Here is a 22,838-nt window from a genome sequence, read left to right on the forward strand (position 1 = left end):
TAATCAATCTATAAACGCACAGTCGTAATTTTTCGCCCCTTCACAATGAATTCATGGTTTTTCTTTCATCTCACTTTCATTCTCTTTCGGAAATCTTATTTATACAGAAATAAACGCTATCGAGGTACGCTTCTGTCGCGAGACAATATGATGAACCACACTGCTCTCACAATTCTTCTCTCTTAACCATCATAGACATTTTTATTATTTAATCGATTTAATGCTCCACACGCAACCAGCTGGTAACTCAACTCGTAGGCACGTAATCCTTAAATCCTTATACACACTTTTTTATTTCATCAAATCTCTTATTTTTCCCCTCCCATTTGTAGTTTCATATTTTCACTTCATTAATTAAGTAAATAATCCAGCTCCTTTATTCTCGCAATTCTCTCGCATCAAATGAAATTAGTTTTTGAAACAACTCTTGTCCTTTGTTTTTTTTTTTTTTCAAAGATACTTGTGAATAACATTGAAGCAATGAAATCGAAGAATATTTTTGACAGAGTTCCATGGTTTCATTTTAAATTCAATGGACCTAAAATGTGAACGAATAATCGGTGACGATCGAATGCAGAATTTATCATGTTCGATTCACGGTTTTGTAGTTTGCCATAATTATTATCTACATAAACGGAAAAAAAAGAATGAAACAATGTGTGCATTTTCCGGAAAAAAATGTAAAAATAATATTGCTGAAGATAGAAAAATGATAGCAAATACTCACAAGGAAAAAAAATCAACAAAAAATCGTATGTCAGAATGCTTTTCGAAAGGAATTCGAATTTTTTTGACCTCTCCCGTTGCACTTGCAGTTTTTTATTTTTCAGCAAATTGACAAAAGTTCTCGCCCGAATCAAGGGTCATAATACTTCGTAAATTTAGCTAAGATCTCGCTTAAAGTCGCACTTTTTTGCACCGTGATTTCGAATATAAGGAATTAATTTGAAAACCTTACGAAGTGTAATTCGTAATTCATATGATTTTTAAATTATATAGAATTGATCAAATCCAAACTCAGGCGCAAAAAATGCGAGTTCTCCGGAGGTTTGGTCGATAAAATTTCGAAGTATTGATCAAGGACGAGTTATCGAAATTCTCGCATTTAACTTATGCTTCAGCAGCATTATTTTAAAACATAAAAATTTTTTTTTCTACAGGTTCGATAAGATTGAGACGAGAAATTACGGTGGATGAAATGTCGGATGCGACGATATTGGAAAATATAATTTACGGCATGGTGATTCAGAGAAAAAAAAAATAATAGGCAAGGTGCCAATTCCTCCCTTCGGGGAATCCACTGATGAAATGTCGAAATATAAAATTTGGTAGGACTGATTTTCAGGTCCTAAATTCTTGGCGGGGAGACGAAAGAAAATTCATCAATCGACCTCAGAGTTTTGCATGAAAAATAAAGAGGAACGGAACAACGGGAGGAATAGTGACAAAAAGTGGGAATTCACTTGCCGAGGCGTTTGAGGCGCGATCGTGTACCAAGTGCGGATCGAGCTGCTGGATTGTAAGGAGATTTGACACGTTTGGTGATAACGGAGCTGGTGGAGGTTCCGGAATTGGCATTCGTCGTACTAGCATTACCGTTGTTCACGGTGATGTTTTGTTTCGTTAACTTGCCACTTGCAAAGTTATTGGCTGAGGTCGACGAGGAGGGAGTCGAGACGGAAGTCGTGGACGAGGACGAGGATGACGAAGCTGGAGACGAGGGTTTACTGACTTTGTTAGCGAGTTTAAGTTTCGCCGGTAGAGATAATCGATTAGGTTTCACAATACCGTATTGATGGGCTATTTGAGCCGGTATTGTATGACCGTCGATGTCGATATTACGAGATCTAAGAGTTTTCACTGGTGTGGCAGCGAGGGTATCGGATCTTAACCAGCGTTGTAGACTTGGTACGGGTGAAGAATCATTTGGTGAACCAATAACACCACCTACAGTACGATTTAATCTGGAACGACCGGTGCACGGGGGACGATGTCCCGATTTACTCTGATCCCACTCTCTGAGAGCGAAACTTCCTCTAAGTTGTGGACGACTTGAGCCGTTGATTGACGGCCTACGAATAGTTTTAACAGGGGTAGCTTTTTTCTCTAAACTACGTCGTTGAAATGAAGTCGGTGATGGTAACTTTTCCTGTCCACCAAGAGAAGTGCTCGTCGCACCGGAAGTTGAGCCTGCGGAGCAGCTTCCACGTCGAGATCTCAAGGATGAGATTGATTCTTCGGGCCATCGTAGCCTACTGTGCTGTTTTTGTGGTTGTGTCTGTTGTTGAGGAAGTTTTCCTTGATTCGACGGATCATTTTCGTCCGTTGGTCCTGGTCGGTCCTCCGAACGTGTTCTGCGTTTTGTCGAGGGTTCCGGTACTACGGAACACTTTGGTGGTTCTGCACGTTCGGAAGTCGAGCTGTGTCTGCGTTTGGAGCCAACAACAGTTGTCCCTTCGCTCGAATCCATTGAACTTGCGGTTTTACATGGATTCTCATTAGGGGGAGACTCGAATTTGCACGACAAGCCACCCATCGAATCTCTTTTCAATCTTGGACCAACCGGGGTAAAATAGGACTTTTGCCTTTCACCGCGAAACCCTGACGATGCGTTAACGATATGACGTCTCCCGGTTTTCGGCTCTAAATGCGTTACTAAGAGGCCCGATGGTCTACGAGTTGGTACATTCGAAATTGCGACAATTCCTGGAGGATCTTTTGGCTCGTGGCTACGATCTAAATTCACAGAGGCGTAAGGACGACGAACATCGCGTCTCAATCTTGGCCGATTTTGAAGCTCTTCGCACGATCCGCAAAATGCATTTTGTCGTAACAGAACTGATAATCCAGTGCCCGATTTGTCGCTTTTCGAAGAAACCTTTTCCAATGTCGTTGGATTACTTACGATCGTGTTCACATCGCACGCTGGGTTACACGTCAATTCGGACGTAGAATCGGTGTTGGAAGTTTCTGAACTGTCATTCGTGCTCACGTTTTCATCAATCGTATCAGCTGTCGGTTCTATTTCATTAGAATCTTCGATCGTTGGCTTGTATGTCTCCTCGAAGATGATATCACTTGATGATATTTCCGCTACTTGAATACTCTCTCGACAGGTCGACTCTGAGACCGTTACGTCTTCGGATTCGTTATCCTTGACATTTTCACTCGTCGATTTCGGCGTTTCTGCGATCTCATTCGACTCTAGTTCTTGAGGTTTATTCGCCAAAATATTGTTGCTGTACGACGCATCGGAAGTGTCCGGAACTTTTGGACTCGGAGCTTGATCGTCTACCGACGTTTCCGATGTGACCGGAACTTCCAACGGCTGAACCATACTTTCCGGTGGTACGATCGGCGTCACAGTCCGAGGAATTGAAGCGACATCGTGTTTCGGCGATATCGTGCTGTCATTTTTTCGGCTCATAAGCACCTTTAAAACAATAACAAGACGACATTCGGTACAAATTTCGAAATTATTTTCGGTAAACGTCATGCGAGTATTTTCAGTTAGCAATATACAAAAATCTAGATGAAATACATCACTTTTGTCATTCGCCCAGAAACGGAAACAAAGACCAATTAGACCGAATTAGGTTGAAGTTGCTGTTAGGAGACATACTGAACTTTGGATAAAAACGATTTTCAACCTTTAAAGGAATATTTTAGAACAGAAAAGTTTATATGGACCTCCCAAAAGATTCATGATTTATGATTGAAATGATAATTTGTAGAATAGTAGCATATCAAAATACTAAACGATACTAATATGCTTGAAAACAGATTTTTTGACCAGACTAAATATAACTAATTGGAGAATAATGACAAAAATATCCAGAGTATCTAAAGATATAAACTTGAGTTTGCGTTCAATGTTCAATTCAATCGAACTCACCTCACTACGGGAAGGCCCCGGTGGATCGAGCATAAGTGTTACAACGCTCGTATTGTCCGCACGTAATCTCGTTGAAAACCATCTTTCTAGAGCCGTGTCTACCAAACTCTTTGATGGATTTATCCACATTTGAGCATCCGCTTGCTGCAATATCAATGAATTACTAAATACTTCAAATCTAATTAACTTCTTAAAAAATAATGTATTCGAAAAATAAAGACGAATCAACAATTTAGTTATTCCACGGAATCTGCACATATCATATAATCAATTGATTGTGCAATTCCATCGAATAAAACAATAATTCCTTAAAGAGAAAAACCTTTGACATGAAACAACTACTTTCGTTGTATGTAGCAACTCTTCAATAATGTGTTGACCATAATATTCAAGATCTTGGTTGAATCATTAATCATTGATGAAAAACTACAGCAACAAACCAGTCCTCGAAATTTCATGAGGCTTAAATTTTCGTTTTAAAATATAAAATTGCATGAAACGCGAAAAATAAATACACCCAATTTTTCTAACAAAAAAGTGTCTTACTTATGAATTGAGATCGATTAATGAACCATTTTTTTTTTCAACTTTGTAAATATTTTTAAGTGTGCGTCGCAAGTATTTTAATGTTTCAGAATTATATGAATTCAACCCATGTGAATCACTAGTGATTCATCTCAGGAATGAAAGAAATCAATAAAACATACTGCGTGACCAGTCTGTTGGGATGCTATGAGATGTTTCTCGTTATGTCTCTCCGCGGATTGGACTATGGCAACAGCAGCCTGAGGTGTCAACATATTCCATAAGCCGTCAGTTCCAAAAATGAGGCACCGCTGAGATTTTACATCTACAGTGACAACTTTCACATCAGGCTCAGGAGAAACAACAAAAGTGTCCAGCTCCGAGTTATAACTCCACAAATCACCTAGAAGAAAAGCAAAACATTATTGTAAAATGTTTTGAAAATTAGTATACATTTGAGTTGATGGGTGGAAAACGAATTAGTAAACTTCCTTACCCAAAGATCGAGCGACTGCAAGGAATGGAATTTCATCGATATGAGTGGATCTGCGAACTGGTCCCTTGTGTCCGATTCTAGGTCTGTTCCATACTACTCTTGGAACACCAGATTTGCTAACGACTTTTCCACCTGACTCTTGAATCCTTATCATTTCGGGTCCACTTTCAGGTTTGTGATCTTTTGTCAGAGCTTTAGCTTTCCATTGGGGATCACCTTCTTCCTGATAGCCCAAAATAATGCCAGAATCTCCTACATGGCCAATGTAAATTTTGCCTTTTCTGATAAAAGCAATGCTTGCAGTTGTTCCCGCGGTAGATGGTAAGCCCGAAGCAGTTGTCGGCCATTTATCTGGAGAATAATTGAATCCGTTTATAATCGTTGATGTTAGCCCTTCTGTTATTGATAATTGTTCTGTCAGAGAAAAAAAACCTATTCCGGGACCGCAAACGATTGTGTGAAGCATATAAAAACAGTTGTCTACCAATTTTTATTATATGAACAGAAAGAGAATCATTAAAAACGAACCAAATACAAATAGAAAATCAATTTGAAAAAATTTTGAGGTTAGATACGTTAGTAGATCGTTACATAACCTATATTGTCGAGGTGGCGAGCGGGGCATGGAAGGGGAAATACGCGGGAGAGGGTGGTGGAAGAAATCTCGAGCATCTCTTTTTCCAAGGCAAATTCGTTAATGCCCGCGCTTTTTTTTATGATGAATCATTATCAATTGTTTTACTTTCAGAAAGTCGCGCGCGCATTCGAGAAAACAAAAATTTACAAACTGTAGATCGCGGTTCGAGTTCGAACAGATTTCGTTGTAACTACATTGTACATAATAAATGTATGTACATCTGTACATTTTTATATCGGACGATCAGCAAATACTCACCGAGTTCTCTCCACATAGCATAATGGGTATTAATATATCCGTCTTTAATAGCCCTAAGAACATCTTCGTCTTTGTCACTCCAAAAGTTACGTTGCTTAACGATAATATCCATAAGATGTTCTTTGGCGAAAGTGGCAGCTTCACCTCCGCCGTGGCCATCGAAAATGCCGAAAAAAGCGTACTCGAGATCCTTGTCGTCAGAAGTTTGCTGATAGGCCACGCTGAACATATCCTCCATATACTTTCGACCGCCCTGATTACAGTGACCGGTCACCCGGAGATTAACCTTGATGCTTAGCGGCATCTTGAACCTCTTGAATTTCGTGAGAACACGTTCGTTCAAAACAATACGAAGAGGTTGAGAAAAGGAATGATTTCGATTCTCAGCCGCACGAACATTGAGCTCGTAGCACCAGCAGCCGTATATTTTTTTCCTTCCACTTTCAATACGAACACGTCGAATCGAATTTCATCGAATATGCGAGTATATTTGTGCTTTGAAAAAAAAATACTGTACTGCCTTCACTGATGTTCGATGCGGTAAAGCGGAAGCCTCGCATTTATACCAATGTGTTTTATAAAAGCTTTACCGTGCAACTTCGAGATCTCAACGCACTTATCACACACTAGCGCGCACTCACTAACGCGCCACACTGTGTTTCGACGATCGTCCGGTCGACATCGATGCTCCACTCGCTGGATACACGGCCGAGACTTGGAGGAAGTTTGTAGTGCTAAAGTCCCAATGGTGGGGATAAAACCGTCCCGTCCCACTCCCTTCTGCTGTCTCATGCGTTCTCTTTCTCTCACACACTCTTTCCCGCTCTTTCTACTATTATCGTAGCTAGACAAGGTCCCTACCTAACCGCTAGCAAAGCGTATCTTTATTTTTTTTAACATATGTACGTCGGACGACACGTCGGTAATAAGAGTGTGAAGGCGAGTAAAAGCGATTGCGCATGTGCAAATGAAGCTCTCGCTCTCTGTCTTTCCTCAACTCACACAAAGACTCCGCCTGTACGCCTCGCTCATGTTCGCCACCAGATGCCTCACGCTGCGGGTAAAACACATTCTCCGTCTCACTTGTTCTAACCTCGGCGCTGACTTGCTCTCTCTCTCTCCTCTCTCTTTGTCTCTTCCCTTCTCTCTGCCTCTTCTATCCTTTTCGCACATACAATAATTGAACGAGGGAATTCGAGAGGGCCACGGGATAGAAAGCAGCGGACGGAATTTTTTCAAAGATTTTCACGCTCGCGCCCGAGCTCCGTTATTAATTAAAAAAAAAAAACTATTTTTCCTTCCTATGGTGAGAATCCATGTACTTGGTCGATTTTTCGTCGGAAAAATCAATGATTTTATACCAGTGTTCTTTCAACTCGTGAAAAAATATAATAACATGTATCAAGTGAAACAATGTTCAAGAAAAATTTAAAGAAATGATTGAATAATAATTGGCTTGCTTCACTACCGCGTGGAGATGCGTGCGTTTAGAATTGGAAAGATTCAGTTATTGTGCACACGCGCAGTTCTGGTGCGCAGCCTACCCCACACGTCGCGCACCGCCTTGTCCAACTTTCCCCTTGCGTCCCACTTCAACCTTTCCTGTAAATCCCCCAACGTTTACTCTTCTGCAGCACTCTCTTCTATACACAAACGCGCTGTGGAAAACTTTTATGTATCCCCTCTTTACTCTCTTCGACCCAAAAGACTCGATTCCTTATTCCCCCTGCCTTTCCCCTCAACAGATCGTTCAACGATGATATAGCTTGGCAGTGGCGGCAGTGGCCCGTTCTCGGATCTCGTCTCGCTCACGGCCTGTTCGGCTGCGCAACTTGACTCACGCAGTACGGCGTTGCCACGTTTTATTCGTTTATAACCCATTCCAAGCTATTCCGCTTGCTCCAAGCTCCAAGTTCACAACGACTACAAAACATTCTTGAATCTTGAACTATCCACACCGCTACGACGCGAGCACTGAGTTCGAATCCATGAGCCGATCGATATTTTCGTCATTTCATGCTTGTACTTCCTTATAAAGACTCACTACGTTTTCGGCGATAACTCCTGATTAAAAACCGACGAAGAGAAGTCACATTCTCGTGTTTTTTTTCGCAGATTTTACCGTTTACATATGTACTTTAATGGCAGATTTCAAGATTGCACAGCTATATATATAAGTTTGTTGAATTAACAATTATCCCAAGAGCGGCGCTACCGTCGTGAAGTGTCATCGCTTCGCGAAAATGGTTCAGCGTGTAACACAACCTAAGAAAAAATAAAAGTAATTTAGAGAAAAACGATGAAGATTCTCGAATATTTAACATAATAATTTTTAAACTCAATTTTGATACATTACAAAAATCATAACTTCTAGATTTATTATATAAAAAAAATAAAAATATTCGAGTGTACACATGTGCAAGAATTGAAAGAGCGTGCTAAATAACGAGTTCCCGAAGAAAAAAATGTTTACGTAATTAAAAAAATGAAAATAAAGTGCAAAACAAATAAGCAATTACTCGGCGTATTCCTGAGTTTTATTTCCGATCGGAGTTTCCTCTTTCGCACTTTGAAAGATATAAGGCCACTGCGCGTTCGCTTATACCATTTCCGCGGGCTTATTCATCGGTTTTATTTTCAAGAATCGCTCGGGAGAGTCCTGACTTGTCGCACGTGTCGGAAATGAGTTTAGCATTTCATACCGACGAACGTCCCAACGAGTGACGACGGTCGGTGCTGTGAAAACCGACAACGTCGCATTCGACGTTCGAAATAGCACACAGAGTCCAACATTACAACTTTCGCCGCGCATCGAACACAGAAAACGGTACAAAATTGTACTCGGTGTGGCGCACACGGCATAGTTTTCGAAACATCGTATATTTTGCCGAAAAAAGACATGCTCGCTCTTTAAAATGATCGAATATCATTATGATGCGAGAGATACAAAATGGCTTTTACAACGTGAAAATTTCTCGTGATATGAATTCATGTACGTATATAAAAAAAGCTGATGTTATTCGGTTTTCAAGCAATGGATTTTCAAGTTGCATCATCGCTCGAGAAGATGGCGCGAACGTTAGAAGAATTTTCTCTATAAAAAATTAAGTGCCGTAAAACCGTGATCATGATCTCACAGCAGTAGAGAGACAGTGTTAAATTCATTCCAAAGCAAGAAAAATAACGCGATTGCATGACCAAAGAAGAAAATTATTATTTGAGTTTCATTATTTCTATTTCTACATATTTTTCTCTCTAAAGACACAACTTTCGGAGTAATTTCTGCGCCGCGCTTCAACCACGCGCGCTCGAAATCAAATAATGCACATATGCGTTCTCACAGTCGGACACGTATGTGCAGGTTCATTCTTGTTGAGTTTCGTTTCGCTGCAGTCTCACGCTTCAACATCGCTCGTGTTGCTGCGCGTTTTCCTTCACCCGCCGCCGGACCCCTTATTGGTAAATACTTACAAGAACGACCAACTGTGGATAGAGATGCCGCCTCTAAACGGCACTTGAAGAGCTGAATCAAAGTAATTAAACAATTAATTCTGTAGGTTACAAGTAACATTTTGCGACTCTTATCGTATCAAACAATGACCGGATGCTCAGGCTTCCGGAATAACGAGCCACGAATGTTCTGGGAAGCGTTCGAAATTATTGTCAAGTCCGAATAAATAAAATTCCATCTATCAAACAATATTTGATAGAAACCCGAACATGGCGCCATCTTTCGGTATGAAATTGACTCACGATCTCTACGAGTATGAGATTCGATGATACTTCAAGCGGAAAGTAGCGTCATCTTTCGACAACCGCAATGAACAAAGTGAGTTTGTAGTTTACATGGAAGATGACGCCACTCGTACGAAATTCGGTTGCACATGCTTATCGAAGATAAATAAATAAATTGATGGTTCACGTTCCAAGATAAAAATCTTGTGATTTTCAGAGTATATCGATTTTAAATTTTCTAAATAAATTTTCAGTTAAGCGAAGTTTCTTATGTTTTTCCTAATACATTTCCAATTTGTATAAAAACACTCAATCAACCTACGTTTCCATCGAAGCAGAGTGGCGCAGTGGAAGCGTGCTGGGCCCATAACCCAGAGGTCCGTGGATCGAAACCACGCTCTGCTAGTAAAGATTTGTCATTCATTCGAATGATTGAATCTATCTTTTTTTCATTATATTTATAGTGTAATGAACGATCAAAATTTCATCGAGTATTATCAATTTGAGGAGTTTGGAGTTTTTAAGGAAGAAATCATGCATTACTTGTGATTCAAAAAAGCAACTCAACTTTTTTGCTCTTTTCATGATCAACGAAACGGTTAAAATTTATTTTTGCAGTTATTAAAATTATGCGTAACTTATTTGTTGAGATTGATAAATAATTAATATAATGACAGCGGTTAAAATACTTTCGTAGTAAAATCGTCAAGCAAAATGTGACAACAACCATTTTCTATTTATATGCGTACACATATCTATATTTTAAATCAGCTGGCTCATCATGGAGTTGTCAAACCTTCCACCATTTATTTCACTATTACTCGTTAATTTCAAATGAGTGTTTTTCTTTTTCCATTCCCAAGTGATTTTCATCGGTAACAAGGCTTTCCTCAAGACATATTATTGATGTCTAAAAACATTATTTTTTCTTATTCTCGTTTTTGGCTCTTTAAAGTTGGGAGAATCTTAGTTCATTGAATCCAAAGCGTCGCACGACAAGTGTGCCTGTCATAAGAGCCTGTGTATAACCCTTCAAAAAAATGTGATTTTCGTTCATTGTTTTCTCAACAACGACTAGACGGTAGATCCTATAATAATTCCAGGAATAGATGCACGGTGTATATTTCTAGCATATTTCTAAATTTCAACTCTTATAAAGTTGGAATTTTCGATTTCCATTAGATTCGCGTGAAATTCCTTAAGAGTATGGATCAGTCGACTAACCTCACTTGGAAATTTCGAAATCGAAATTCTTTTACACAGTTTGATCGATTAAAAAAAGGCTCTGTCAGTCTACGCAGAACGATGGCAAAAAACGACTTTTTTTAATCGGTTAAACTGTGTCAAAGAATTTCGATTTCGAAATTTGCAGCTATCTCTCTCGCACTCACGGTCGCGATATACCAATTGATCTATCCTCTTAAGGTGATCTATCATTTGCGCGGTTGCGAGAGAGATAATTGCTAAATAATGGTTGCACGGTTTGCTCGGACACCCTTGATTTTTTGAGAAAAATAAAGGTTACATCTTGTTCTCTGGGATTTTTACCGACTGAACAAGTGATCACGAAAAGATACAAAATTGGAGCCTCAATTGTCGTGGTTAATAAATAAATAAAAAAATAACAATAACAAACGCCCAACGTGAGGCTCGAACCCACGACCCTGAGATAAAGAGTCTCATGCTCTACTTTTTTTTCCCCAAAGATATTTATATTTCATACAAATGGTCAATATACATTTATGTGACCGAAATACATATGTCAATATGTACTTGTCATATGTAATTATTTAAACTTCACGTGTTGAATAATTGTGCGAAATATTTTTTCGATATTCAATAAATATCCGTGTATTGTCATTATTTACATATTGGGGCAGTAAAACAATCGAATTACATTAGTTTGAATTGAGGCAGCTTTTGGTAATATTTATGTCTAGATTTATTACAATTAATAATAAATAGAATATTTGTTTATATTAATATCTCGATGTTATTATTTATATGTTTTAAAACTACTGACGATTTTCAAATTTCGAACTCTTGCTAATTGACGTACATTCCATTTTCGAAATGATTCAATAAATATTACAATTAATTATTAATTAGATATCGAATTAAAACGTAATGATGTACTTGTACTTTTGAGCTAATTCTCAATTAGCTCGAATATTCTTTCTAATTGATTTTGCTTAGTTTACCGTGACCCTGACCAACATTTGCAGCATTTTAAATCTTTTCCACGCATCAATTCGACTGTTATACGATTCACAAGCTCCGCACTGACCCTTCTCATTACATATTGCATTGCTGTGGGGCTATGATGAACGATAAACCTCGCCCGTCTTCGGAGAAGTATCATTGTAAATGGATAAAGTTTTTCAGTTTATCGATCGCAGCAAAAACAAACAAATTGGAATTCGAACGCCTAATTTTTTAAATCTTTCCTATTATTCATTTTTGTATAGATTTCAAGCGTTGAAGTTAAATGTGCATCTGTGACTCTTGCTGTTAAATCCAGAGAAATTACTTAAAATGAGTATCAATTCAATAAAACGTTATTGAGGAATATAAAAAATTCAAAGTTATCTCTATCGTTAACGCTCTTCAATTTCTAAACTGTACTAAAAAATCTCCTAATTATTAAATGTTATGACACTCCACAGTTATTAAAATGTGAAATTGTCATGAATTCATTATAGGCAACGAGCAGTGTGAAATGATTAGCCGATTGATCGCAATCTAATAAAGTATTCAATTGAATATTCCCCTGAGATATTTTCGTTCTTCGAAAGTTTGTCGTACATTTGCATAATGAATCTTTTATAAACTTCGTTCGTTTCAGTTAATTGGTGGCTCCTCAATAGAGAAAGTCTAAAAAAATGTTTCGAACGAGAAATTATTTAAATAATTATGATATTGCATACATAAGATGATAAAAATAATCCGGTGGCTTGATTATCCATTCCTCGTTGGTTGGGGAATTCGTCAACGAATAAAAGTGATCAACATTTGTGTATGATCCTTGAGAATATGTCAAGGACGAATGCCTGATGGGAAGACTTTCAGGGAAAGTACTTTCAAGCGGAATAATAAAAGTTGGGACTAATACTGTGAATAATAAAAAGTATAGCGACGACGGGAAAATGACGAACGATGTGACGGGCACTACTGCTGGAAACTGTAGGTTTCTCATCTTTCAACAAATAATTTCTCACGAGATCTTTACCGTTGTGAGGACACACGTAATAGGTGTATCCGATCGCACGAATTTGGAGGAATTGTCGGAGCTCCTGCCAGCATCTCCACTTGAGTGAATTCCTTGCGAATTCGAATTGTCTCAATCTTGGCAAACTGAGAAGGCAACTTGTGTAAAAACATTGGAAATCGTTACCCTCGAGATTCAAATATTCGAGTTGATCGAGACCCTCAAAAGCTCCAGCTTCAATTTCCGTCAAATAATTGTCACTCATATCGAGCCAAACGAGATTTCTCGTATACTCGAACCAGCCGTATTTCACGATACTGAAACGATTGTCACGGAGCGTTAGTTTTTCGAGCTTGTGAAGCCCCGCGAACGCTTGAACATCGATATCGCGGAGAGTGCAATTTCTCAACACGAGCTCCGTCAAATTTTCGAATCTGGCGAATGTCATTGGCGTTAAGCGCGGCACGTAACTATCGATTATCTCGATTTTTTTTATGTAGCTTGGAATCTTGTGGAGCAAACTAATGTCACCATTCGCGCAGTGATACCAAGTGCTTCTGGTAAATTCTTTCGTTGGTTCGTGGCTCTCGTAACAAGACCCACTCATTGTCCAGAACGGTGGTGGTTCCTCCATTGGTGGCTGAGTGCTCGTTGTCATTGGCCTCGACGTCGTCGGATGTGGCTGCGGTACCCTGCACGGTAGCAATAAAAAAAATTCAATTAAACGGTACATAAATGGTCTTTCAATAAAAATATTTCTCATTCTTATGGAAATGGAATATTGAAACAAAAAACGTTATTAAAATATTTATAATCGACGATAAAATGACAATTAAAAATTATGCTTGACAGATATAATTAATTCGAATTTTTATTGAGGCTATTATCAACGGGAGATTCAGCGCTGACAATGAGAATAAGTTACTCATTAATGGAAATGTAAAATTGAAAAAGAGAACAACGAAAGTAAATCCCTTTGACAAACGAAATTTTTAAAATAAAATAAAAAAGTATACTATCATTATGTTTTTCTGTTGCAACGCGAAACGACGTAGCAAAAAAATGGATAACAAATATTCTGTTTTAATGAGCGATTAAGGAAGTTCACGCGAATCTAATGAAAATCAAAAATTCCAACTTTAAGAGTTGAAATTTGAAAATATGCTAGAAATATACGGCGTGCGTCTATTCCCGGAATTATTGTAGGATCTACCCTCTAGTTTCGATTTAAGAAGAACCAAAAAGGAGAATAAGAAAATAGGATGTTTTTAGAGATCAATGATGTCCTGAGAAACCCTTGTACCGGTGATAATGACTTGGGAATGAAAAAAGAACGAGTATAATAACGACATAAACGGTGGAAGGTTTGGAAACATCATGAGTCAGCTGATTTAAAATATAGATATGGATACGCATATGAATAGAAAATGGCTTTTGTCACATTTTGCTTGACGGTTTTGATCATGATCATGATCTTCCTTGTATTCGTCATCGAAATTTGACATTTTTTCTTTTCACCGTAACATTTAATACGAAATTATTTGTCGACTCACCCAACAGGGTTTGTTGTACTTGGAGTCATCTCATTGCAGCCCCAACCCCCTAGACTGGTTTGGAGCAGAGCCTCAGGATTGCATTTGCACGTGATTGAACGTTCTCTCATGAGTTGAACCAGTCTAGTGATGCACAGGCAAGTCCATGGGTTTCCCGAAATTTCTAATTCAGTGAGATATCGAAGAGACTCGAGATGTTCGATGCCGATGCAATTGAGACGATTGTCGGAGACGTCCAGTGAAATTAAATAAGGTAATTTATCGAAAACACCGTTCGAAATACGAGTTATTCCATTTCTGGATAAATCGAGTCTTCTGAGATTCGTGGTTTCTTCAAACCACTCGGATTGTATATAATCGAGGTCATTGCCTCGTATAACGAGAGTTTCGAGGATTCTTAAATTGTAAAATGCTCGTCGTTCGATATTTTGAATTCCGCAATCACGTAATTCGAGACGTTTCAAAAATCTTCCAAATTTACGGAAAGCGTCGTTGTGAATGGTCGGTATTATTGAACCGGAATAAACAATCGTGTCGATAGCATCGGGAATTCCATCGAGGTCCATCAACGAACCTCTTGTACACAAGCAACTTTCGATTTTTCCCTCCTTTCCATAGCCCAGCGATTGACGGATCAACTGACAACCTCTGGGACGCGCTACCGGCCTCGGCGTTGTACTCGGTATTCTCGGAGGTACATATGGCGTACTCGGACGCGCTATTACCGGGGTACTCGGGCGACGCACTTCGTAAGCCCAGCTCCAACGTATTGTACCGCTCGTCGTCGTGCTCCAGTTCCAATACGTCTGTCAACACCATTGAAAAAAATTTATTTATTACAGAAATTCTCCAATTTTGTTATCTGCCTAATTTACAATTCGTAGTTTTACAGTCTGCACTAATGATTAGTGAAAATTCAAAATTGTTGAATCACAAATTTTATTTTCCTTCATTTCGTTGAACCCCAACTTTGCAAACTTCAGCGTCGTAAATTCCAAACAATTATTTTCCAAGACCACCCCTGCTGGGAAATTTACTTTTCTCTTTCCCTCTTTTCTATAAACAATAAATTTGTTGTGTATTGGGCATGGATTTAGCAGTCTTAAAGCGACCCAACAATATTTCTCCGTTGATTGATGCTCAGCTTTAGACGAAAATTAAACTTCGATATTCGGTTAGTGGCATCGTGAAAAGAATAACTGCTAGAGAGCGAGTCTTCGGTTACCTTTGGATCGGCAAATCACAAAGACACAAGAGTTTTACGAATGGGCTTCTCAACCGAATAATTTGCCGAACATTCAAGTTAAATTTTCGGAAAGTATTCAAAATGATAATAAGAAATAAAAGAAAAAGCTCGTAATGTTAGTGAATCAAATGAGATGTAAAATTTAAGAGAAAAGTTATGTATTTTGAGACTGATTGAACAGATTACGCGATCTTGGAAGGAAAATAAATAGAAATTACAGAAAAAAAAAATTGTTTTTTCACGTAGAATTTTGTGAATTTTTTCGAAAAAAATCGAATGTCTACCCCGTTGAACGGAAAAAGTATTAAAAAATTCGTTTTTTTTTCAATTTTTTCATTTTTATTTAGGAGCGTTAAAAATGAAAAATGTGACCTATTAAGTGAAATTATCATAAATATAGTCAAACATTTGCAAAAATCGATAACTCCTAAATGAGCGGAGATAAAGAGCTAAAAATGTAGCTACAGATTTCTATATTTTGACATGTACGCTTGGAATGACGCTGAAGTCCAACGGAATGATGTAAAAAAAACCGTCCAATAATTCCAGGAATTCTCCAATCGATTTCGTTCCTTGCCAAATTTTCGTGAAATGAAAAATTGGTCAATTACAAATGTTTTTTTCCTTCATTTCGTTGGACTCGAACTTTGCAAAGTTGAACGTCGTCGTACACTTGGAGGCAAATACACGGAGAGACTTTTACACGAATATTTCGGATGAATTTGGTAGAAAAATTTGCTATGTTTTGTAGCAGCGCTGTTCTATATCGCCATTCTATTACATTTCACCAAAGTGCATAGTAATTTTGATGCCGAAAGGAGTTCTCTCAAATTTTACTATGTACGACAGGCAAAATTTAGGTCTGCGACATTCTTACATATCGAACGATGTATAATAGCGATATCCGAATCTCACTCGTGTCTCTGGCGAAATGTTAAAAATTGGTGAATTGGACTGGACAAATTGCTTGAAATTTTACTATGTGCCACTGGTTAATTTTCATGTTTATACGGAGCAACGCCTCATATAAAATTGGTGGGCGCATGAATTTTGCTATGTTATCGAGCAAAAATCAGTGGGATAAAAGGGAAAATACGAAACTATGCAATTTTTCGTATAGCACAGAGAAACGACTGCTATGTCATCTCCTAAATTTTCATCAAATCATTTCATTATTTACTATGTTTTTTATAAAAATTCTCTCGGTGTTGATTGTGGTAATGGTTCCCCAAACTTTTGCATTATTTGACACACTCTGCTGCAGCGATTATTATTATAATAACGATACGGTCCGACGTTACTATAAAAACAATCGTAATTTTTGCTATAAAAGTATCTCCTCCGTGTAGGATTAGGGAAAAATGAGAGATTCGGGTACGCGTGTACCTGGTTATAGTTTTGAGTGACGGAGACCTGGCCAGGAAGATCGCACCTGCCCGAGGTGATATCGTAGCCGATTCTCATTTTGGTGAGTCGGCGTTCCAAATCGTGTCTACAATCGCAGAGCCACGGATTATCGGTGGCCTGAAGTTTTTGGAGGGATACGAGACCGCGAAGATAGTATTCTTCGAGGCACCTGAGTCGATTTCCTGTGAGGTCGAGTCGTCTGAGAGCGCCGAGATGAATGAGCGCGTCGTCGTCGAATCTTTGAATTCGGTTGTTGCGTAAAACGAGATCGGTGAGGCGGCTCAGATCTCGGAACCATCCGTGGCCGACGGTGATGAAACGGTTGCCGATTAAGGAGAGTCTCTCGAGTTTGTGGAGACCGGCGAATGTCTCTGGCTCGATTATGTCGATGCCGCAGTTGGTAAGCTCGATGCTTCGGAGGGTATTTCCGAAACGGAAGAAAGCGTAGCGCGGCAAAACCGGTATGGGGACATTGAACAGTTGGATCCAAACGATCTCCTCGGGCAATTTGTCCAGGCTCTCGATTCCGGTGCCAACGACTTCCCGCCACTCGAACCGTCCCTTCCGGAAGGGTTCTACGTCTTGTGCGTTCATACCGATCTTCGGGAGGTCAGGATACTCGAGAGTAGTCATGCAATCGTAATTGCTGGCTTGGGTGAAGCCCGCCCAATATCTTCGCACGTGAGTTCCGTTTCGCGCGACACAATTCTCCTCCCCGGGGCCGCGTTCGATCAAACGATCCGCGAAGAACTTGTCCAGAGAGTATCGACAGTCGCACAGCCACGGATTTTTGGCGATCTGCACGGTTCTCAAGCTCTTCAATGCCCCCAGAGCCTCAATGGGTAAACAGTCGAGATCGTTGTCGCGCAAGCTCAAGGTCTCGAGCTTACCGAGGCTGTGAAATACCTCGGGCTCGATGTACACGAGCCCCGCTGCATCGAGGGTCAAACGTCGGAGGTTTTTCAAATGTCGCAACTGCGCGGCTCGAACCGCGTTTATCCTCGTGTTCGACATCACCAGCCACTCCAATTCGTTCAAACCGCGAAATGCCTCGGGACTCAATTCCTTCAAGTCACAATTATAAAACGTCAGGCGCCGGAGATTCGGAAAACGCGCGAACGCATCAGCCGGCAAATTGCTCAGGTGGGACACTGTGAACTCGATCCATTCCGCGTCGCTTGGAATTTCTCCGATGTCGGCCAATTTACCATTTACGCAAACGTAGGCGATCGTTCGATCTCCTTGGAGCGGTGTCAGCTCACATTTACCATGGATCTCCGGGATCAAGCCTGCTGTCACCAATAGCACGGGGAGCCACGACCAACGCGATATTCCCATATCGCTTTATTCTTATCAATGCGCACCTTCGTAGCTGAAAATTATTTATCGATAACGACAAAACACTGTAAAAAAGCATTAAAGTGGGGGGGGGGGGGGGGAAGATTTGATGAGAGTGTTAAAAGAAATTAAAAGAAATCGAAGAACCAGCCAGTAGAGATTATCATCGAAAGAAGAGGGACAAAAACAATAGTATATATAAAGAAATAATTGAAAGTGAAGAAAAACCTTGGAAATACTGGGAAGCGAAGGGTGTTGAAGGAAGTGAGAAAGAAATATGGGCAACATGTGGAAAGAAAGGGAAAGAGGATTGGAAGTGTAGGATGGCAAGCACGAAAAAGAAACTTTAGAATATCCAATCATTTGTGAAATAGGAAGACAGTCAATGACAAAGGAAACGAATTAATGAATGAGGCTAAAGAAGGGAAGGACATCAGGGAAGAGTTGATAAAGACGTTAAGATGAGAAATGAAGGTACAAAAATGTGTTAGTTTATTAGAGAAACAGAAATAATATGTAGAAAAAGTGAAATTTAAATAAAAAGGAGAAAAAGAGAAAAGGGGAGTACTGCTATTATTATTTTGGGTGGGTATCAGAAGTTATATTTCTGTATTCTGTATTCTATATAGATATACAGAATGCCTGCGTTCAAAATTTTAGTCGTTCTAACTTCTGATACTCACCTTATTATTTTATAAGGACATATGTAAACAGTATAATCGTCGTAAAATATTGGATTATGGAAGCAGGTTTCGAAATAAATGGCACAAAGTTTAAGCAGAGCAATTATATATTTTATTCAATGAAGAGATTTATCGATTGACTGAGCGTTGCAGTGGTCGAAAAAGTAAGTGACTCTAACGACAAAGTGTGTCGCCCTCTTTCTTGATCTGTATATTCGTTTTATAAACAAACTTATAGAACTGCGAGCACGCTCTCATGTGTATTGTTTAATATCAAGTTTTATTACTATGCTGATGGGATTATTTTTGCTCATATTCCAATATAAAAGGTCGTTCAGATAAAACTCTTTACTATTACTACTACTACAACAAAACATTGTCAATATATATTTTTTGGAATATCTTTTTGAATATTTGTTCCGAGGTTCCTGTAATCATAAAACTCGATATTTTCCTCACGGGATATTAAGGGCTCAGACGAATGGCCCAATATGCATGCGGCCGGCAAACGTCCTCCTCTCATTGAACGATTAATAGCAGCCGATCGAATGACTCAATTACTTCGAAACGTGCCATCCAGGTTCGAAGCTCGCGGTCAAATGGAACTAATGAAAATTTCATTTCGTAAACGAGGCCGATCTAACGGATGGATCTTATCGTGAAAAATGGATCGTCGTCTTTGACTAATCGCCATTCGGCTATCCTTCCCTGGACACAATACGAAAGGAGCGTCTATCGTGGCCTCGATTTGTCAAATAGAGGAAATATCGTCGTCGATCACGAACCGCGCGACTGTTCGAAGCACGACGCTGTCGAAGAATTTTCTATTTTTTGCTCCGGTCCTCAAGCTACCTGAGACTTTTCGCATTTTACTGTTTCTTACTTTCCATGTTTCATGTACATGTACAATCGTCGAATGGTTTGCTTGTGGCTTTTTATTGAAGGATTACAAATTCGGTTCCGTACGAAATCCTGTATTGGATACGATGCTGAAATTTGCAACGTTGGAGCCCAACGAAATGAGCGATAAATACATTTGTAGGAAGAATATTTATTCACAGTAAAAGAAAAAATATATGCAGTCCACGAACAGTACACTCTTCTATTAGTAAATGAGAAAATACAAAAATAGATATGACTTGAAGTAAAACGATAGTAGACTCTGATCAGTAAAATAAGTTGGAAGGTCCCGAGGGTTTGTCCGGTGAAGCAAGACTGCCCGTTTCGCGTCTTCGCTCGTTTCCTCTGACCCCAGAGGCCCGAGCCCACTCGTGGGCCTCGTTTTTTTATGAGATTTTTCCCAAGAAAAACCCTTGAAATCCGCGTACTCCGCGAGACAGAAAAAATGAAGAGGCCTGTCATTTGGCCATCACGTGTCCATCGGCTGTTTTAAAGGCTCTCGAAAAATGTTCCTTTCATGTAATTCGCCAGTTTTTTATTTCACAAAGCATCGGTGTAGGACAAAAAACTACAAATTGCAAATTCGCCGAGGAACGAAATTGTAGAGTTACTGGAATTATTGGGAAGTTTTTTTACATCATTTCGTTGGACTCCAACGTTGCAAACTTCAGCGTCATTATTGGATGCTGCACCGTCCATTTTTGTGCCATTTTTCTGTTTCTCAGCCAACAAAATCCTCGAAAAATCATCCTGATTCTTCAAACATTTTTTATTTTCCAAATTAAAGGCCTACAGCCAACCTTAATTCGCTGTGTTTTTGAATTATCTTCTATTGCATTGTGGAATCAGGTTTCGAAATAAATGGCACAAAGTTTAAGCAGAGCAATTATATGTTTTATTCAATGAACTTTGCTTTAAGAGATCTATCGATTAACTGAGCATTTTGCAGTGGTCGAAACAAAGGGCTTCGTGTGTCGCCCTCTTTCTTCATCTGTATATTCGTTTTATAAACAAACTTATAGGACTGCGAGTACGCTCTTATGTGTATTGTTTAATATGCAAGTTTTATTATTATGCCGATGGATTATTTATCCTCATATTCCAATATCTTCAAAGTTCAATTCCACTTGAGCATTGAAAAACAAATGAATTTTTTTCTGCATAGAAAACAACTGATCGACACAACCAGAGAATTATCAGCTTCCTTCTCCCTAAAAATTCATGAAAAATCGATTCAACGCTTCTCGACTGAGGAATGGCCAAATATCTTTTGACATCGATCGCTCAGGCATGGCACAGAAATTATTATAAAATCATCGTCGTTGTTTTGCTTACGATTTTTTTACCTGTTTATCGTAAAAACATAAATTTTTTATCGAGTTTCCATAAATGAGATTAAAACCTCGAAGCGCTCGGTTAATTGATCATAGTGGGCGCGCAATGCTATGTAAACACGCGAGACGCGCGCCTTGCACCGAATTAGTACACTCAAGGTCGTTTTCCTATTTCTCCGGGTCTCGCATTTAGTGCCTCGCTATATATGTGCATCCCTTCCCATTTACGTCCCTCACTCTCTCTCTCTCTCTCTCTCTCTCTCTCTCGCTGCTTCTAGGAAAAAATACACTAGCCGCGTTCACTTGGAAATACACACGTTGTTGTTTATCTCTCAAAATGCGATCATCACCTCTCCTAATCCCATAAACCGGGATCACCAGCTCCCCCATAATCGAAAGCGATTCTTTTCAACACTCAAACGTGTTTTTTTCTATTTTTATCACTGTATTTATAAGTTTTATCCCGGTTTAGAGTTTGGGTTTGTATCGTTTTCGGCTCGATGTTTCTCATGGGCTCTCCTGTAATCGCTATTTATTTTTCGTTCCTGGCGAAGAGCTCGTTTCACTTATTTTCTTTGCAAACTTCTATGATTAAGATATATTCAGCAGTTTTGCAGCCTTGAAATTCAATTTTATGCCAAATTTGAGCGATCCCTGAGAAAAGTAATGGCCGATAAAGTGCGATATAAATCCGCGAAAGAGAAAAATCGGATGAAAGAGTTGACGAAAAAGTTATTCCCCGCAGTGGGAAAGTTGGCAGATAGAAGGCCATATTTACACACGCGCGGATGAATTCACCTCGAATCCGAACTTACGAAATTCACGTGGGCGATATTCGGATTCATTTTCATCTGCCTCACCATACGTCAAGGCAATTGTGTGGTCGTTGCATGTCAAATACGTCAAACTAACGCCACTTCCGGGTTTATTTATTCAACAGCAGGTTATTTTTTCGATTCTATCAGTTCGAAGTGAATCTGGTTTTCGTGAATGAAACGAACGAGTTTATATTTTTATTTCCCGCCAATTTTCATTCTCATTTTTCAATTAATCGAATTTTTCTTTCATTGAAATCTGTATGTTTTTTATCGTGAGAATTTTACTTGATTTTTATACACTCGCTTTTCAATGACAACTTCCTGTCCGAGTACCTTTACGAATATATATGACAGTTCCTATTTCAACGAGGTTTTTATTGCTATTTTTCGGTGCCTACGATTTTTTCGATTCTAACCACAGTTTGTTCTCGATCACTCAAGGAATAAACGTTCGAGCCCAAAATTCCACGAATTCGGTTGAAGAGCGTCGGTCGGCATGAGCATATATTTCTCAATTTTCCCGCGTAAATTTTCCTCGAGGTTAACAGTAGAATTAAGTTTTAAATAAATGACAGGTAAAAGGGTAAATATTCTCACGATATTCCGTCGAAAACCATGGAAGTTGAAACTGACAACAGCACGTGTATATCCTGGGTATATAAAGAGGATGAGAGGAGCACTTGTAAAATGAGGGTTAGGCTGCAGAACAAGAAAAAAACAATGAGAGTAAATAAAACTTCCAAAACGTAAATAGTGACGGTCGAAACGCGAGGTGGCCGTCCGACCAACTGACCGTTTGTGAGTA

At 39.2% G+C, this 22,838-nt stretch overlaps 2 protein-coding genes and 1 non-coding gene across 4 annotated transcripts; 1 reads left to right on the forward strand and 2 right to left on the reverse strand.

Annotated features, from left to right (window-relative positions):
* Positions 1-400: 400 nt before the first annotated feature.
* On the reverse strand, positions 401-8,500 carry Pp2C1 (protein phosphatase 2C). Of its 2 annotated transcripts, XM_043433840.1 has the most exons (7): positions 8,331-8,500; positions 5,812-8,076; positions 4,917-5,267; positions 4,603-4,823; positions 3,896-4,039; positions 1,425-3,433; positions 401-1,370 (listed from the first exon to the last, which is right to left on the reverse strand). In XM_043433840.1, exons 2-6 carry the CDS (start codon positions 6,113-6,115, stop codon positions 1,460-1,462), a joined length of 2,994 nt encoding a protein of 997 aa, XP_043289775.1. In that variant the 5' UTR covers positions 6,116-8,076; positions 8,331-8,500; the 3' UTR covers positions 401-1,370; positions 1,425-1,459. The 2 variants fall into 2 exon arrangements, with proteins under 2 accessions (XP_043289775.1, XP_043289773.1); XM_043433838.1 differs by having other exon boundaries at positions 401-3,433.
* A 1,379-nt stretch (positions 8,501-9,879) lies between these two features.
* Positions 9,880-9,951, forward strand: TRNAM-CAU (transfer RNA methionine (anticodon CAU)). The gene has a single exon. It is a non-coding gene; the product is annotated as a tRNA-Met (tRNA).
* A 1,493-nt stretch (positions 9,952-11,444) lies between these two features.
* On the reverse strand, positions 11,445-22,838 carry LOC122419292 (slit homolog 2 protein-like). The gene is made up of 4 exons (XM_043433725.1): positions 22,631-22,838; positions 16,940-18,332; positions 14,308-15,113; positions 11,445-13,446 (listed from the first exon to the last, which is right to left on the reverse strand). Exons 2-4 carry the CDS (start codon positions 18,296-18,298, stop codon positions 12,627-12,629), a joined length of 2,985 nt encoding a protein of 994 aa, XP_043289660.1. The 5' UTR covers positions 18,299-18,332; positions 22,631-22,838; the 3' UTR covers positions 11,445-12,626.

The sequence above is a fragment of the Venturia canescens genome, chromosome 1 (assembly GCF_019457755.1).
Source record: "Venturia canescens isolate UGA chromosome 1, ASM1945775v1, whole genome shotgun sequence".
NCBI classification, from domain to species: Eukaryota; Metazoa; Arthropoda; class Insecta; order Hymenoptera; family Ichneumonidae; genus Venturia; species Venturia canescens.

Coding starts and splice junctions, on each gene's coding strand:
- Pp2C1 (XM_043433840.1), bottom strand. CDS start 6,115: ATGCCGCTAAGCATCAAGGTTAATCTCCGGGTGACCGGTCACTGTAAT. Junction 4,040..4,602: donor CCCAACAGACTGGTCACGCA/GTATGTTTTATT, acceptor TTGATATTGCAG/CAAGCGGATGCTCAAATGTG. Junction 3,434..3,895: donor CGGGGCCTTCCCGTAGTGAG/GTGAGTTCGATT, acceptor ATTGTTTTAAAG/GTGCTTATGAGCCGAAAAAA.
- LOC122419292 (XM_043433725.1), bottom strand. CDS start 18,298: ATGGGAATATCGCGTTGGTCGTGGCTCCCCGTGCTATTGGTGACAGCA. Junction 15,114..16,939: donor TCACTCAAAACTATAACCAG/GTACACGCGTAC, acceptor TGGTGTTGACAG/ACGTATTGGAACTGGAGCAC. Junction 13,447..14,307: donor AGTACAACAAACCCTGTTGG/GTGAGTCGACAA, acceptor GCTACCGTGCAG/GGTACCGCAGCCACATCCGA.